The sequence below is a fragment of the Eurytemora carolleeae genome, unplaced genomic scaffold (genome assembly GCF_000591075.1).
Source record: "Eurytemora carolleeae unplaced genomic scaffold, Eaff_2.0 scaffold47, whole genome shotgun sequence".
NCBI lineage: Eukaryota > Metazoa > Arthropoda > Copepoda > Calanoida > Temoridae > Eurytemora > Eurytemora carolleeae.
In genome coordinates, this window is record NW_019396039.1 from 490,187 (window position 1) to 505,332 (window position 15,146).

Below are 15,146 nucleotides of genomic sequence, written 5' to 3' on the forward strand. Positions count from 1 at the left end.
AGTAAGGTATATAGCCTGTGTATCCACCCTTATAGACGGTGTCTCAATGTATAAACCTTGAGTTCCTAAAATGACTATAATAGAAGGATGGGAGAATATGTTATCTCTGTCCACAGTTTCAAATCAATCTTCTCTCCGTCCCTCCTAAACTCTTTGGTTTCAATCATAATTTTATTTAATATTTACATTTAATAAATACATTCAATACTTTAACAAGATTCAGGAAAAAGAATGGATTAACAAATTCCTTCCAAAAATTATTTTAGGAGACGAAAATATTTCGTATACTTAAATTTTTAAGAAAAATACATTCAAGGGGTTCAGCAAAATTTAGGATCATTTAGGTTTTGATCAAGAATTAAAAATAACACCAATTGTAAATTTTTCTATATTTATGGATTAGATACATCTATGGATCTCACGATTTTAGTTCAGGTCTGTTTTAAGTTATTATAAAACTGTTTGATTTTAACGATATTTAAACATTGGACTTCCTCCATAACATATATGTTCAGTCCATTATACTTCATTTATTCTTCATATTTACGATACATTAAGTCCTAGAGAAGCAATGGCTAGGTTAGCTAAAGTTTAAAGGGACTGTATGCGTGATATCAAGTGGATTAAAGGGACTGTATGCGTGATATCAAGTGGATTAAAGGGACTGTATGCGTGATATCAAGGGACCCTCCATGAAAAGATGGTGATGCCAGATTAACAACAGTACCCTTAAAAATGTGATCAATATCAATTAGATATCAATGATTATAATTTTGAAAACGGAAGATTTTCAACTGTGGTTTCTCTAGAAAAGTGACCTGCAAAGTTAAACTGCAGAAAACAAATAGAAAATATCAGAATTTAACACAGTTAAACCTAATAAATAACGACGAAATCTTTCACATTATTGATCAGATAAATGTTTGAAGGATTTGAAGTGTACCGTTGTGAATCGGACATTGCTATCTTTGCAATGAGGGTCACTTGAAATTCTGCTTACAGTCCCTTTAAACAATAACATTTAACGCGCACAGTCCCTTTAATTCACTTGAAATTATGCGTACAGTCCCTTAAATCCACTTGAAATACTAGTATATATGGGACATCTAGCCATTTGGGAAAAGGACTTTGATAATAAAAAGGATAAAGGGATTAGAACATGTTGTTTAATGAAGAGAAAAGTGACTGAGCGATGGGAAACATATTAAAGTAAATTAAGAAGTGTATGAGGAAGGGGAAAGGTGTTCAGAAATGGGATAGGTTCAGAAAGAAAAACGGTTCAAAAATGGGAATGGTTCAGAAATGGGAAAGACTCAAATTGGAAATTGTTCAGAAATGGAAAAGGTTCAGAAATGGAAAAGGTTCAGAAATGGGAAAGGTTCAGAAATAGGTAAGGCTCAGAATGGGATTGGTTCAGAAATGGAAAAGGTTCAGAAATGAGAGTGGTTTAGAACAGGCAACGGTTCAGCAATGGGAAAGACTAAAAATGGGAATGGTTCAGAAATGGAAAAGGTTCAGAGATGGGAAATGGAAAATTGTTCAGAAATGAGAATGGTTTAGAAATGCCATCGGTTCAGAAATGGGAATGATTCGTAAAGAATACAATCAGGAATTAGGAACAATGCCGTAAGGAATGAGGAATAGTGCTGTGAGAAATGATGAATGAGGATCAGTGCCGTCAGGAATAAGGAACAGTGCCGTGAGTAAAAAGAAACTGTGCCGTTTGGAACCATAAACATTTTCATGAGGAATAAGAAACAGTGTTGTTGGGAACCTGACATAGTATCGTTAGGAATAAGTAACAGTGCCGTGAGGAATGAGGAACAGTGCCGTGAGAAACGGGACACAGTGGCACAAAACACAAGGAAATGTGCCGTCAGCGAATGAGAAATAGCGTTTTAAGGAACGGGACACAGTGTTGTTAGGAATAAGTAACAATACCGTGAGGAATGAGAAACAGTTCCGTGAGGAACGGAGCCTTCGTGTCATAAAAATAAAGAAACGTGCCGGGAGGAATGAAGAGCATGAAAGGGTAAAGTTGCCCAGTTCGGATTTAACTTGTAATATAGGGTTCGATAAAAAATATAAAAATGAAATTAAGCTAATACAAATTCTTTAATGTTAAAAGCAATGTTGTCTAGATCTACATATAATGTTGTCCAGACCTTAAAACATAGATATATTGTTGTTCAGACCTAAGCACATATACAGGATTATCCACAAAGAATGCGACTTCAGAGACGACTGTACAAAATGGTTATGCTCTTATTTCTAACATTCAAAGGTCCCTGCAGCTTCAACCTTGATTCTTTTTTTTGCCAAATGATTTATAATTATTAAAAGTAACTATATTTAAGACAGAATACCAAAGTAAACCTGTAAATAGCCATGTTTGCAGAATTTTTGGTCTTTTTTAAAATCGCTTCCTTTGTGGGTAACCCTGTATAATATTGTTAAGACCTAAACGTACACATATATATCCTAAGGTTCTCTTCCAGTGTAGTACAAAGTACATAGTACACCTACAATAGTTGAATGGATCCAGAGGTCCTGTTCTCGTGTAGTACACAGTACACAGTTCACAGTACACCCATCTATAGTTTAATGTATCCTGAGGTCCTGTTCTAATGTAGTACAAAGTACACAGTACACAGAACACATACATATATTTGAAGGGGTCCTAAGGCCCTGTTCTAGTGTAGTTCACAGTACACCTACCTATAGTTTGATGGATCCAGGTAGTGTTCTAGTGTAGAACAAAGTTCAGAGTACACCTAAGTCCTGTTCTAGTGTAATACACAGTACACAGTACACCTACCTATAGTTGAATGGATCCTAAGTTCCTGTTCTAGTGTAGTACATAGTACACAGTACACAGTACACAGTACAAAGTACACCTACCTATAGTTGAATGGATCCTGAGGTCCTGTTCTAGGAATAGTTCCAATATTTCCAGCGTGGTTTCTGTACTCAGACGTGGATTCCCCTGTTCCTGTCTTTCTATATCCTTTGGAACGCTCCGCGCCACTTAAAGTATATTATGCAAATACAAATCTTCAAATAGACATGTAGATTAATCTATTAATGAACCGTTCTCAATTAACTTTTGTCTACCTGTGATGATATGATCCAGAATATTGTCCTTGTCTACGGGTCTGCAGGGTTGAATATGCATCCTTAAAAGTTTTTAAATTGAAGAAAAATATGTAAGTAAGCCTCCAAATGGGTAAGTAAGTAAATTTTTAAGAAACAATGTGTACTAAACCAAATATGGAGTTATAGTTTGATTTTTAATTATATTCAGTATAGTCAACTAACTTCGGGCCAACCACTCAAACCAATCTACCCTGGTTAGGCGGGTCCAAACTGCATAGTAAATTGTGATTGCTTATTTGTAATATCGAACGCTTTGTAGTTAAATAAAAATATGAAATAAAATATGAATGAGTTGTAGTAAATGCCGTACTTGTAAAACTGCTATCAGAACCGTATCAGTCCAGGTACAACGCGTAAACTATCAATGCCAAACAAGGACACGATCTCATAAGGCTTCAGTGTCAACACAAGATCCAAACTATCAATGCCAAACCAATGAGCACGATCTCATACGCTTCAATGTCAACACAGACACTGTAATCAACGCGGAGTATATTCCAACTGACGTATATCTAGATATCTATGTTACAGGTTAAGTTTAAGTTTATATTTATAAGATTAGCGCAGATATATATCAGCTTAGTTAATCTAATCACTTACGTAGTTATAAGTTAATCACAATACAGGTTTTGGCGTATTTACAGACGTAGCTAGGCTAGGATAATTGCATTACAAGTTTTGCGTAGTTATTGATAAGCGCATTTAGACTTACAGACAATGTACAACATAATAAATCTAGGAATGTTCAGGTTAACAAATATGGGGATTACTACTGTATTTGCTACAGAGTAAGGTATATACCTGGGTTGGAGTTGACGAATAAGGTATATTCCTGGGTTGGAGTTGAAGAGTAAGGTATATAGCTGGGTGGAAGTTGAAGAGTAAGGTATATACCTGGGTTGGAGTTGAAGAGTAAGGTATATTCCTGGGTTGGAGTTGCAGAGTAAGGTATATACCTGAATTGGGATTGAAGAATAAGTTTTATACCTGGGTAGGAGTTGACGAGTAAGGTATATACCTGGGTTGGAGTTGACGAGTAAGGTATATACCTGGGTTGGAGTTGCAGAGTAAGGTATATACCTGGGTGGAAGTTGAAGAGTAAGGTATATACCTGGGTTGAAGTTGCAGAGTAAGGTATATACCTGGGTGGTAGTTGAAAAGTAAGGTATATACCTGGGTTGGAGTTGCAAAGTAAGGTATATACCTGGGTGGAAGTTGAAGAGTAAGGTATATACCTGGGTTGGAGTTGCAGAGTAAGGTATATACCTGGGTTGGAGTTGCAGAGTAAGGTATATACCTGGATTGGGATTGAAGAATAAGTTTTATACCTGGGTAGGAGTTGAAGAGTAAGGTATATACCTGGGTTGGGATTGAAGAGTAAGGTATATACCACGGTGGGAGTTGAAGAGTAAGTTACATACCTGGGTTGGAGTTGGAGATTAAGGTACATACCTGGGTGGAAGTTGCAGAGTAAGGTATATACATGGGTAGGAGTTGCAGAGTAAGGTATATACCTGGGTTGGAGTTGGAGAGTAAGGTGTATACCTGGGTAGGAGTTGAAGAGTAAGGTACCTGGGTTGGAGTTGAAGAGTAAGGTATACACCTGGGTTGGAGTTGAAGAGTAAGGTATATACCTGGGTTGGGGTTGGAGAGTAAGGTATATAGCTGGGTTGGAATTGGAGAGTAAGGTATATACCTGGGTTGGAGTTGGAGAGTAAGGTATATAGCTGGGTTGGAGTTAAAGAGTAAGGTATATACCTGGGTTGGAGTTGGAGAGTAAGGTATCTCAGACGGAAAGAATGTAGTGTTGAGAGGATTTGAGTACCATGTTATACATTCCTAAATTTTAACAGTTTATTTCTATGAGAAATGTTTAAACTTATTTCTCTCTCCAGGTTCCTCCTGTAAGGGAGAAAAGTAGTTTGGTTAATTAAGATCAAAGTTTTATTACAATTTTTACTTTTACTTCAGTGTTTAATTAGAACGGGACTAACAAGACACTTTAACCTAACTAATTCTAGTTTTGGAAAACAGTTTAACAAACATTATTTTTCTAATTCTATCTTAAATTCTGGAAATCTTTTCGAATTCCTTCCAACCTTTAGAGAGCACAGGAAATCTGTTCATAACTACTAAAATTATTTCTAAACGGTAGTAAACCTTTCCGAGCTATTTCGGAATTTTCTAAACTACAGGAAACCAATCTATACTTTAGGAAACACACCAGAAGAAAGCTTTCTGAATTATAGAAAACCTTTCTAAACTATTTGAGACTTTTTAAAACTACAGCTGAAACCTTTTTTAACTACAGGAAACCCTTCTAAACTATAGGAAACCTTTCTAAACTATAGGAAACCTTTATAAAAATATAGGAAACCTTTATAAAACTATAGGAAACCTTTATAAATTACAGCAAACCTTTATAAACTATAGGATAGAATTTTGAACTTCAAGAAACTTATCTAGATATTAGGAAATCTTTTCAAACTACTGGAAACCTTTAAAAACTTCAGAAAACCTATTTGAACTATAGGAAAACTATCTAAACATTAGAAAACTTTCTAAACTACAAAAAACCTTTCTAAACTACAGCTGAAGCCTTTCTAAATTACAGTAAACCTTTCTAAACTACAGAAAACTTTTCTAACCTACAGGAAATCTTTCTAAATTTCAAGAAACCTTTTTAAATTACAGGAAAGCATAATAATCTTTTGGAAACCAATCTAAACCACAAGAAACCTTTCTAAGTTACAGAAAACTTTTAAAACTACAGGAAACCTTTCTAAACTACAGGAAACCTTTTAAACGTTACAGGATATCTTTCTAAACTTCGGGAAACCTTTCTAAATTGCAGAAAATCTTCCTAGACTTGCAGGAAACCTTTCTAAATTACAGGAAATCTTTCTAGACTTCAGATAACCTTTCTAAACTATTGAAGACCTTTCTAAACTACTGGAAACCTTTATAAATTACAGGAAACCTTTTTACACTACAAAAAAACCTTTTTACACTCCAGGAAACCATTTTACACTACAGGAAACCTTTTTTACACTACAGGAAACATTTCTAAACTACAGGAAACCTTCTTGAATTACAGGAAATCTTTCTAGACTACAGGAAACCTTTCTAAATTACAGGAAATCTCTCTAAATCACATGAAACCTTTCTAAACTTCAGGAAATCTTCCTAAACTACAGAAACCTTTCTAATTTACAGAAATGTTTTCTAGACTTCAGGTAACCATTCTAAACTATTGAAGACCTTTCTAAACTACTGGAAATTTTTCTGAATTACAGGAAATCTTTTCACACTACAAGAAACCTTTTTACACTACAAGAAACATTTCTAAACTACAGGAAACCTTTCTAAACTGCAGGAAACCTTTCTAAACTACAGGAAATCTTTCTAAATTACAGGAAACCTTTCTAAATTACAAGAAATCTTTTTAATTTAAAGACTCGACCCCTGAGAAATTATATATGGAGCAGACCCACCTGGTCTGGATTAACTTCTTCAGGTTTAGTGTTGATAATATTCTGGATTCGATTTTTCAAGATCGGTTTACAAGCAACCTATGTATAAAATCATATTTGCGTCCATATTTATTAACTGTGAATAATAATCACTATTTGATTTTATCACAATAAATCGTTATTTATTTATTTATTTATTTATATTTTCTTATAAAAATTTCAGTGGTTAACCATTTCCCTGCAAGATGCTATTTTTCTTTGTAAATCGTAAAACCAATAATTTCTCGGATTTCTCTGTTTAAATTAGTGCATTTCAAAAATAATGAAAATCAACACTTTTTAATTTGACCGAGTTGCCACAAAAAAATGAGGGCCCGATCGGTTCAGCCGACTTTGACCTTTATTGTAGACACGCAGACAAAAAAAACAGATAAGCTGAATATATATATATCTACATATTTAAATTATAAAAGAATAATTTACCCGATTTAATGGAGCAGCTGCAGGTTTAGCTTCCTCTACCTTACTCTCTAAATATTTTCAAAATTTTAAATATTTTCTTTTTAACTCAGAAACAGTTTTTCATTATACACTGTATACATATTTAACCGATGTTAGACTTTTGGGCATCTCTGATCCAACAATGTAAATTAGAGATTACAATAATAATTTTATTCGACGTATTCGTACATAGTTGATATTTCATAATATTTTTTACTTGTTTCATATACGATGTACTTCAAACGACATTTTTTTTTGTATAAGTCGTGTTCTCATTCTCAGATTAGTAGCGATCACTATCAAATTTTTTTTCGACTTAAGCCTATATACCCCCTATAATTTTTCGCGAACACTCCCTTTAACATTTAATTTTTTTGGTAATTTCTGTACTGTATACCTGAACTGAGCTGTAGATTTGATATGTCAATATTTCCGCATCTATTGCTTGCATATCCAGGTTCTAAAGACCAATAAGCAATGTGAGGAATTATTTTGTACACTTTCATGAAGTGAATTTACAATGTAAACCCAAGAAAAGACTAACAACTCCAACAAGGACTTTTTCAAATAGTTTTTGGTGACTTTTTGTATTTATGTAGGTTATATAAATATATGAAGCATATTTTGTGTACCCTGTATCAATGTTTACCATATGCAATTCTTTCACTATTTAGGTTCATATAACATATGTATGTTACACATATTTATCTAGATTTTATAAACAATTTTTACTATATGTATGATTTAACCAGGTATAAAAATGATATTGGATGTATGTTTTTATCCTGTGTATCATAATTTCTGAATGTTAAATAATCTATATCTGTATCCAGAATCTTTATATAAGTACATCATTTCTTGAGTCAAGATCAATATAATCTTGTGTAAAATTAAGTTGACGAATGAGTGCTGCAAATTATTTAAAAAATCAAAGACGATTCTCAAATCGTCTCTCAACTGACATATTTTGCAGGACACCCTGTATATCAAGTACAGCATTTAAAAATGTGCATGATGTTACACAAAAATATGATGGAATCCTACCATATCTGTCAGACTTTTGTTGAAAGGCGGGGAACTCAGGACACTCCTCCTCATCCCCTCCTTCCCCCTCCTCCTCCTCCTCCTTATCCTATAAAAGATTGACGGATGAGCATAAACGTGGAAAATAGATAAAACTAGAATTCATTTAAGACAATCCCATGTTAGAGGAAAGAGAGAATGAATGGATGGTGTTTAGAGAAGAGGGAAAGGGGAGAAAGGAAAGTTTTTATATGAGAGAGAGTGTTAAAATGGGGGGGGGGATAGAAAGGAAGGTGTTTATAGGAGGGAGAGAGAGGGAGACAAAATGGTGTTTAGAGGGGGGTAGAAAGGAAGGTGTTTAGAGGAAGGAGAGAGAGGGAGAAAGGATGGTGTTTAGAGGAGAGAGAGGGGGAAAGGATGGGTTTAGAGGAAAGAGAGGGGGAAAGGATGCTGTTTAGAAGGGGAGGGAAAGGAAGAAAGGATGGTGTTAAGTTGAGAGAAAGGGAGAAAGGATGCTGTTTAGAGGAGAGAGGTAGAAAGGATGGTGTTTATAGGAATAGGCAGGAAGGATGGTTTTTAGAGGGGGAGGGAGAGAAAGGATGGCGTTTAAAGGAGAGAGAGGGAGAAAGTATAGTGTTTAGAGGAGAGAGAGGGAGAAAGGATGGTGTTTAGAGGGGGAGAGAGAGAAAGGATGGCGTTTAAAGGAGAGAGAGGGAGAAAGTATGGTGTTTAGAGGGGGAGGGAGAGAAAGGATGGCGTTTAAAGGAGAGAGAGGGAGAAAGGATAGTGTTTAGAGGAGAGAGAGGGAGAAAGTATGGTGTTTAGAGGGGGAGGGAGAGAAAGGATGGCGTTTAAAGGAGAGAGAGGGAGAAAGGATGGTGTTTAGAGGAGAGAGAGGGAGAAAGGATGGTGTTTAACGAGAGAAAGGCGAGAAATGTTGTGCGTAGATCAAAAAGAGGAGAAAAACGTTTTTGATAATGTGCTGAGAAAGTAAGATGTGGGGGGATATGCGTTTAAAGAGTACGGGGGGGGGGAGTGTGGAAAAGGAGATGTTTTGATGGAAAAGAGGGGTGAAAAATATGCTGTTAAGAAGGGATAAGAGCTTTGCTTTGAGGAGAGAGAAGAGGTCTAGAAGATATACAGATAGAATGGGAAGAAGAAACTGAGTATAAAGAGAGGATTCTGAAAAAAAAACGAATTGAGTCTTTGCCACAAACTCAAATTTTCAAACCTCTATATCTTTTCAACCTAATAGCGTAATCCTTTAATATTTCAAACTTAGTCTATTTGATCTAACAGAATTGATATTTTGAAATATCTAAGGTCTAGGATATTTGGTTGAGAAGATATAAACATTAGAAAATAAGATTTTGTTGCAAAGACTCATTTCCTTTATGGAGCAAACCTTGGATAAGCTGTTCACCTCTCTAGATCTTATTCTAAAGTAAATACAAATATCAAGGAACAGGTTATAACTATCTCGGTATTTAAACCAATTACTTGGGAATTGTTGAACAATTTAAGTTAAAGATCAACAGGTGCTTTATTTTATTTCAAAGATAGGATATGGAATATAAAAGTAGTTTATGGGTTTAAGAATAAAAAGCAGACTCCTACTTATTTCTTTAAAAGAAATCTAAATTTTCCATTTGTTTTGTATTTTCCTGTCAACTTTCTCCCTTCCCACACAGTGATCCATAACAAGGAGCTTCTTCCCTGAACCCTGAACACAGGTCGGGATTAATAAATATAGCGATAAGTGTAGTTCAGAAGCCGGGATTAATGAATAGCGATAAGTTTAGTTCAGAAGCCGGGTTTAATTAATAGCGATAAGTGTAGTTCAGAAGTCGGGATTTCTGAAAAGTGATGAGTGTAGTTCAGAAGTCGGGTTTAATGAATAGCGATAAGTGTAGATCAGAAGCCGGGATTAATTAATAGCGATAAGTGTAGTTCAGAAGCCGGGATTAATGAAAAGCGATAAGTATAGTTCAGAAATCGGGATTTCTGAAAAGTGATAAGTGTAGTTCAGAAGTCGAGAATAATGAATAGCGATAAGTGTAGTTCAGAAGTCGAGAATAATGAATAGCGATTCAAGTGATCCTCCAATGAGAGTGTAGCATGTTCCTCAACGGAGCCCTTTCTGATCATGTATGATTTAAATAGCAATGTTTTTGTTTCTTAAAAAAACTGTTTACTTTCATTTGTGGTTTATGCGCAAAAGTGACTTACACGCATGCATGCGTATTTTTTGCTTAAAAACAATAAAGAAATTTGCAAAATTAACACTTTTCAATCCTGATCAGACTAAAGGGTACCATTGTGAATCAGACATGCTCCTCTTTTTATAAAAAACATTACAACGACAGTCGCTTCAATAAGTTTCGGAGAAAAGATAAAAATGTTGAAGAGATCTAAAAGTAGAAATCTACCTTTCTCTTAATATAGACAAGAGCTGCAATGAGTAGAACTAAGATACAGGAGAGTAGAGTTGCTCCAGCAGCAAGGAAACCTCTCTCCAACCCACCATCTTCTTCAGGAACCACTTTTAACATTTGGAAATCATTTAACAATTCAATATCTGGTTTTAATCTTATAGAATCAAAAAAAAAATCTGTCAGATGTAATATTTGTTCAACATCACTGGAATCTATTTCTGGCTAATGTGTCTGAAGAAGTAATCCTATATCTTTATCTACATTGATAAACATGTTTGCTATTTGACATATAAATATCCACTGCAGAATGTACACTGTATCTATACCTACCTGGAGAATATATCCTATATCTATATCCACCCTGGAGAATATATCTTGTATCTATATCTACCTGGAGAATATATCTTGTATCTATATCTACCTGGAGAATATATCCTGTATCTATATCCACCCTAGAGAATATATCTTGTATCTATATCTACCTGGAGAATATGTCCTGTATATATATCTACCTGGAGAATATATCCTGTATCTATATCTACCTGGAGAATATATCTTGTATCTATATCTACCTGGAGAATGTATCCTGTATCTATATCTACCCTGGAGAATATATCTTGTATCTATATCTACCTGGAGAATATATCCTGTATCTATATCTACCTGGAGAATATATCCTGTATCTATATCTACCCTGGAGAATATATCTTGTATCTATATCTACCTGGAGAATATATCCTGTATCTAAATCTACCTGGAGAATATATCTTTTATCTATATCTACCTGGAGAATATATCCTGTATCTATATCTACCTGGAGAATATATCTTTTATCCATACCTAATATGGAGCATGTATCCTGTATCTAAATCTACCCTGGAGAATATATCTTGTATCTATATCTACCTGGGGAATGTATCTTGTATCTATATCTATCCTGGAGAATGTATCTTGTTCTATACCTACCCTGGAGCATTATCCTGTATCTATATCAACCCTGGAGAATATATTCTGTATCTATATCTACCCTGGAGCATGTATACTGTATCTATATCAACCCTGGAGACTATATCCTGTATCAATATCTAACCCGGAGATATATACCTGGAGAATGAATACCAGGCCTCCTGAGCGTAATCCCCTCCGCAACCAAATAAGGTTCGCTTGAACCTTGCTTGTTGTGTGAAAATATCTGAAAATACGAATGAAAAACAAAAGTTTTTACGAAAATAGTTACAAGATCAAACCTGAATAGCAACTTTATAGGTTGTGTAGAACTCTGATATCTTGAAGGTTGGCTCCGTCCTGGTTAGGTTTGCCAGGACTATGCTTGTTCCACTCTGCAGAATCTAAACAAAAATATATATCATCAAAAGATAAAAGTATAAATAGGAAACCATATCCAGCTAATCTTCCAATATTTATAAAAAAGATCTTTGATGACATTTCGTTGATCAGATTAGTGAAAAATAAAGAGATATTTTTAAATCTAAACCTGGAGTGTGAATCGTTGAACAAGTCCTCCATTGAACCCTGGTTGACAGATGATATGAAGAACTGAGGTTTTGTTATCCATTGTACAGTTCTGCAGAGCGTGTGGTCTTCCTGTATACACATCCGTAGAGTAAATAAACTGATTAATCACCACAAACTAAATATTCTAATCCCTTTCTATTCGTTACCTGATGTCTTAAACCTTTTATAAATTTTACTATTTTATCTAGCAGAATTCGGGGTTTGAAATATTAAAGGTCTACGTCATAAGGTTGCAAAGATAAATGGATAGACAATTAGAGTTTGTGGCAAGTGTTCAGTTTCTTTCAAGGAATTAAACAGAAAGGGAGAACACACAATATAAACCTAACCTGCAGGTTCAAGGGAGAACACACAATATAAACCTAACCTGCAGGTTCAAGGAAGAACACACAATATAAACCTAACCTGTAGGTTCAAGGTAGAACACACAATATAAACCTATTCTGCAGGTTCAAGGGAGAACACACAATATAAACCTAACCTGCAGGTTCAAGGGAGAACACACAATATAAACCTAACCTGCAGGTTCAAGGTAGAACACACAATATAAACCTAATCTGCAGGTTCAAGGTAGAACACACAATATAAACCTAACCTGTAGGTTCAAGGGAGAACACACAATATAAACCTAACCTGCAGGTTCAAGGTAGAACACACAATATAAACCTAACCTGTAGGTTCAAGGTAGAACACACAATATAAACCTAACCTGCAAGTTCAAGGTAGAACACACAATATAAACATAACCTACAGGTTCAAGGGAGAACACACAATATAAACATAACCTGTAGGTTCAAGGGAGAACACACAATATAAACCTAACCTGCAGGTTCAAGGGAGAACACACAATATAAACCTAGCCTGCAGGTTCAAGGGAGAACACACAATATAAACCTAACCTGCAGGTTCAAGGGATAACACACAATATAAACCTAACCTGCAGGTTCAAGGGAGAACACACAATATAAACCTAGCCTGCAGGTTCAAGGGAGAACACACAATATAAACCTAGCCTGCAGGTTCAAGGGAGAACACACAATATAAACCTAACCTGCAGGTTCAAGGGAGAACACACAAGGATCTTTCTGGGTTCCGATATCATTGATCCCATAGCACAGAACTGAACCGTACTCATTCTCCCTGTAGAAATATTATCAATTATTTTTCATAAATATTTCTTAAACTTTAAGTTCGACTTACCTGGCAGTTTTGAAAGATAGTCTGCTCATCCCTTTACTGAAAGTGTAATGTTCAGAGGATATCCTTTGCTGGTAACCCTGAAATATTTATGTTCAAACAATCTAAAAACTAGAATGTGCTGGGTGTAACCCTGAAATATTTATGTTCAAACAATCTAAAAACTAGAATGTGCTGGGTGTAACCCTGAAATATTTATGTTCAAACAATCAAAAAACTAGAATGTGCTGGGTGTAACCCTGAAATATTTATGTTCAAACAATCAAAACTAGAATGTGCTGGGTGTAACGCTTAGCCGCAACGACTGAGCAATATATCCACAATGTAAACTTTTATATTAAAGAATTTCAGTTTAATTCCGAAGAAATCCACCAAAAACAATTAAGAAATAATTTTAAAAAGAGGTTGTTATGTCCGACGACTATGTTTAGTTAAATCGCCAGGGGGAGGGGAAACGAGTTAGCGCGGTGGTATAAACAGATTTAAAATACAAAAGTTTTGGCCTCCTGAAAATTTACTTACTCCTTTAGAAGCAATCCAGATAACGTCTGTGATATCAGGATTACTGTCCAGCTCACAATCTAATAACAATATCGACTCATTAGTTAAGAAACAAATGAAATATTTTGATGTCCCATTGGACCATGGATGGAAAGTTCCGGTTTTACAAGAACTTTTAAATACAAGAACGAATAATTTATATGTTGAAGGATTCGATGATAACATAATATCTGAAATGATAAATATGTTATGTATAATGAGTAATGATCAATGTCGTCTATTTGTGCATAATTTTGCATTTTTCTCTTTTCTTTTGGAAACCTGTATTTTCAAAAATTTATTTAAACAAATTTAAACTACACCATTTATGTATGTATCTGTGTGTGTGAATAAATCTTTATAATAATAATATTAAAGGGATTACAAACACATCAAATTACATGAAATTTCATAATACAGTTATCATCACAATCATGTGGATTAACAAAATAGTAAAATAAATTTGAAATAAATCGAAAGATTGCAAGCTATCACACAAAAATCTATCAGTATTGTGCAAATTACGTCTTAGAATTTAACGTTAAAAAACAATGCTTTATAGTTCATCGATGTACATGTTTATGGCTACAAAATAATTTAAATGAATTAACTTAACAAAACCAAAGGCCAAGTGCAACACTTTAAAGTTTATTCAATCATTAAAATTGATGAACTTTTTATAGTAGCTTGTAGTAGACTTTGTTACATATTTTTATAGTAGTTTGTAGTAGACTTTGTTACATATTTTTATAGTAGCTTGTAGTAGACTTTGTTACATATTTTTATAGTAGTTTGTAGTAGACTTTGTTACATATTTTAATAGTAGCTTGTAGTAGACTTTGTTACATATTTTTTCTTCAAAATTTCGCTTTATTATTATATTGTTTATATAACTTATCTAAAAATTCTTAAAATATTCAAATTATAATTTATTTTAAATTAAAACATTGTATTTTTATGAAGAATATCCGCAACAAAAATAGATAAAATATGAAGCAAATAATGAAAAGTTCTCTTGAGCTTTATTATAAGCTAATATTTCGACTTTGAAGTTAAAAATATTGGCTGCGATATTAAAAATTTGCAACATTTAATATTTTAGGGGGGAGGGGTAAAATTTATATAATCTGAATTCATCTATTCATAGATTGTAATGTTACATATAATAATTGGATTATCTGAATCCATCTATATATAGATTGTAATGTTACCTATAATAGTTGGATTATCTGAATCCATCTATATTCAGATTGTAATGTTACCTATAATAGTTGTATTATCTGAA

The 15,146-nt window shown here is 34.2% G+C and overlaps 1 protein-coding gene across 1 annotated transcript in view; it reads right to left on the reverse strand.

The window, feature by feature from the left end:
• Positions 1 to 2,143: 2,143 nt before the first annotated feature.
• LOC111699943 (protein turtle) overlaps positions 2,144 to 15,146 on the reverse strand; it is a 34,053-nt gene continuing 21,050 nt past the window's right edge. The window contains exons 20-36 of the mRNA XM_023470741.1: positions 13,844 to 13,902; positions 13,325 to 13,401; positions 13,176 to 13,264; positions 12,084 to 12,193; positions 11,836 to 11,937; positions 11,693 to 11,780; positions 10,583 to 10,695; positions 9,818 to 9,876; positions 9,559 to 9,592; positions 8,175 to 8,262; positions 7,528 to 7,590; positions 7,113 to 7,159; positions 6,651 to 6,728; positions 4,915 to 4,995; positions 3,115 to 3,176; positions 2,902 to 3,027; positions 2,144 to 2,165 (exon numbers count right to left, since the gene is read on the reverse strand). Coding sequence (XP_023326509.1) covers positions 2,144 to 2,165; positions 2,902 to 3,027; positions 3,115 to 3,176; positions 4,915 to 4,995; positions 6,651 to 6,728; positions 7,113 to 7,159; positions 7,528 to 7,590; positions 8,175 to 8,262; positions 9,559 to 9,592; positions 9,818 to 9,876; positions 10,583 to 10,695; positions 11,693 to 11,780; positions 11,836 to 11,937; positions 12,084 to 12,193; positions 13,176 to 13,264; positions 13,325 to 13,401; positions 13,844 to 13,902 — 1,298 coding nt within the window. The remainder of the gene's footprint in view (positions 2,166 to 2,901; positions 3,028 to 3,114; positions 3,177 to 4,914; positions 4,996 to 6,650; positions 6,729 to 7,112; positions 7,160 to 7,527; positions 7,591 to 8,174; positions 8,263 to 9,558; positions 9,593 to 9,817; positions 9,877 to 10,582; positions 10,696 to 11,692; positions 11,781 to 11,835; positions 11,938 to 12,083; positions 12,194 to 13,175; positions 13,265 to 13,324; positions 13,402 to 13,843; positions 13,903 to 15,146) is intronic.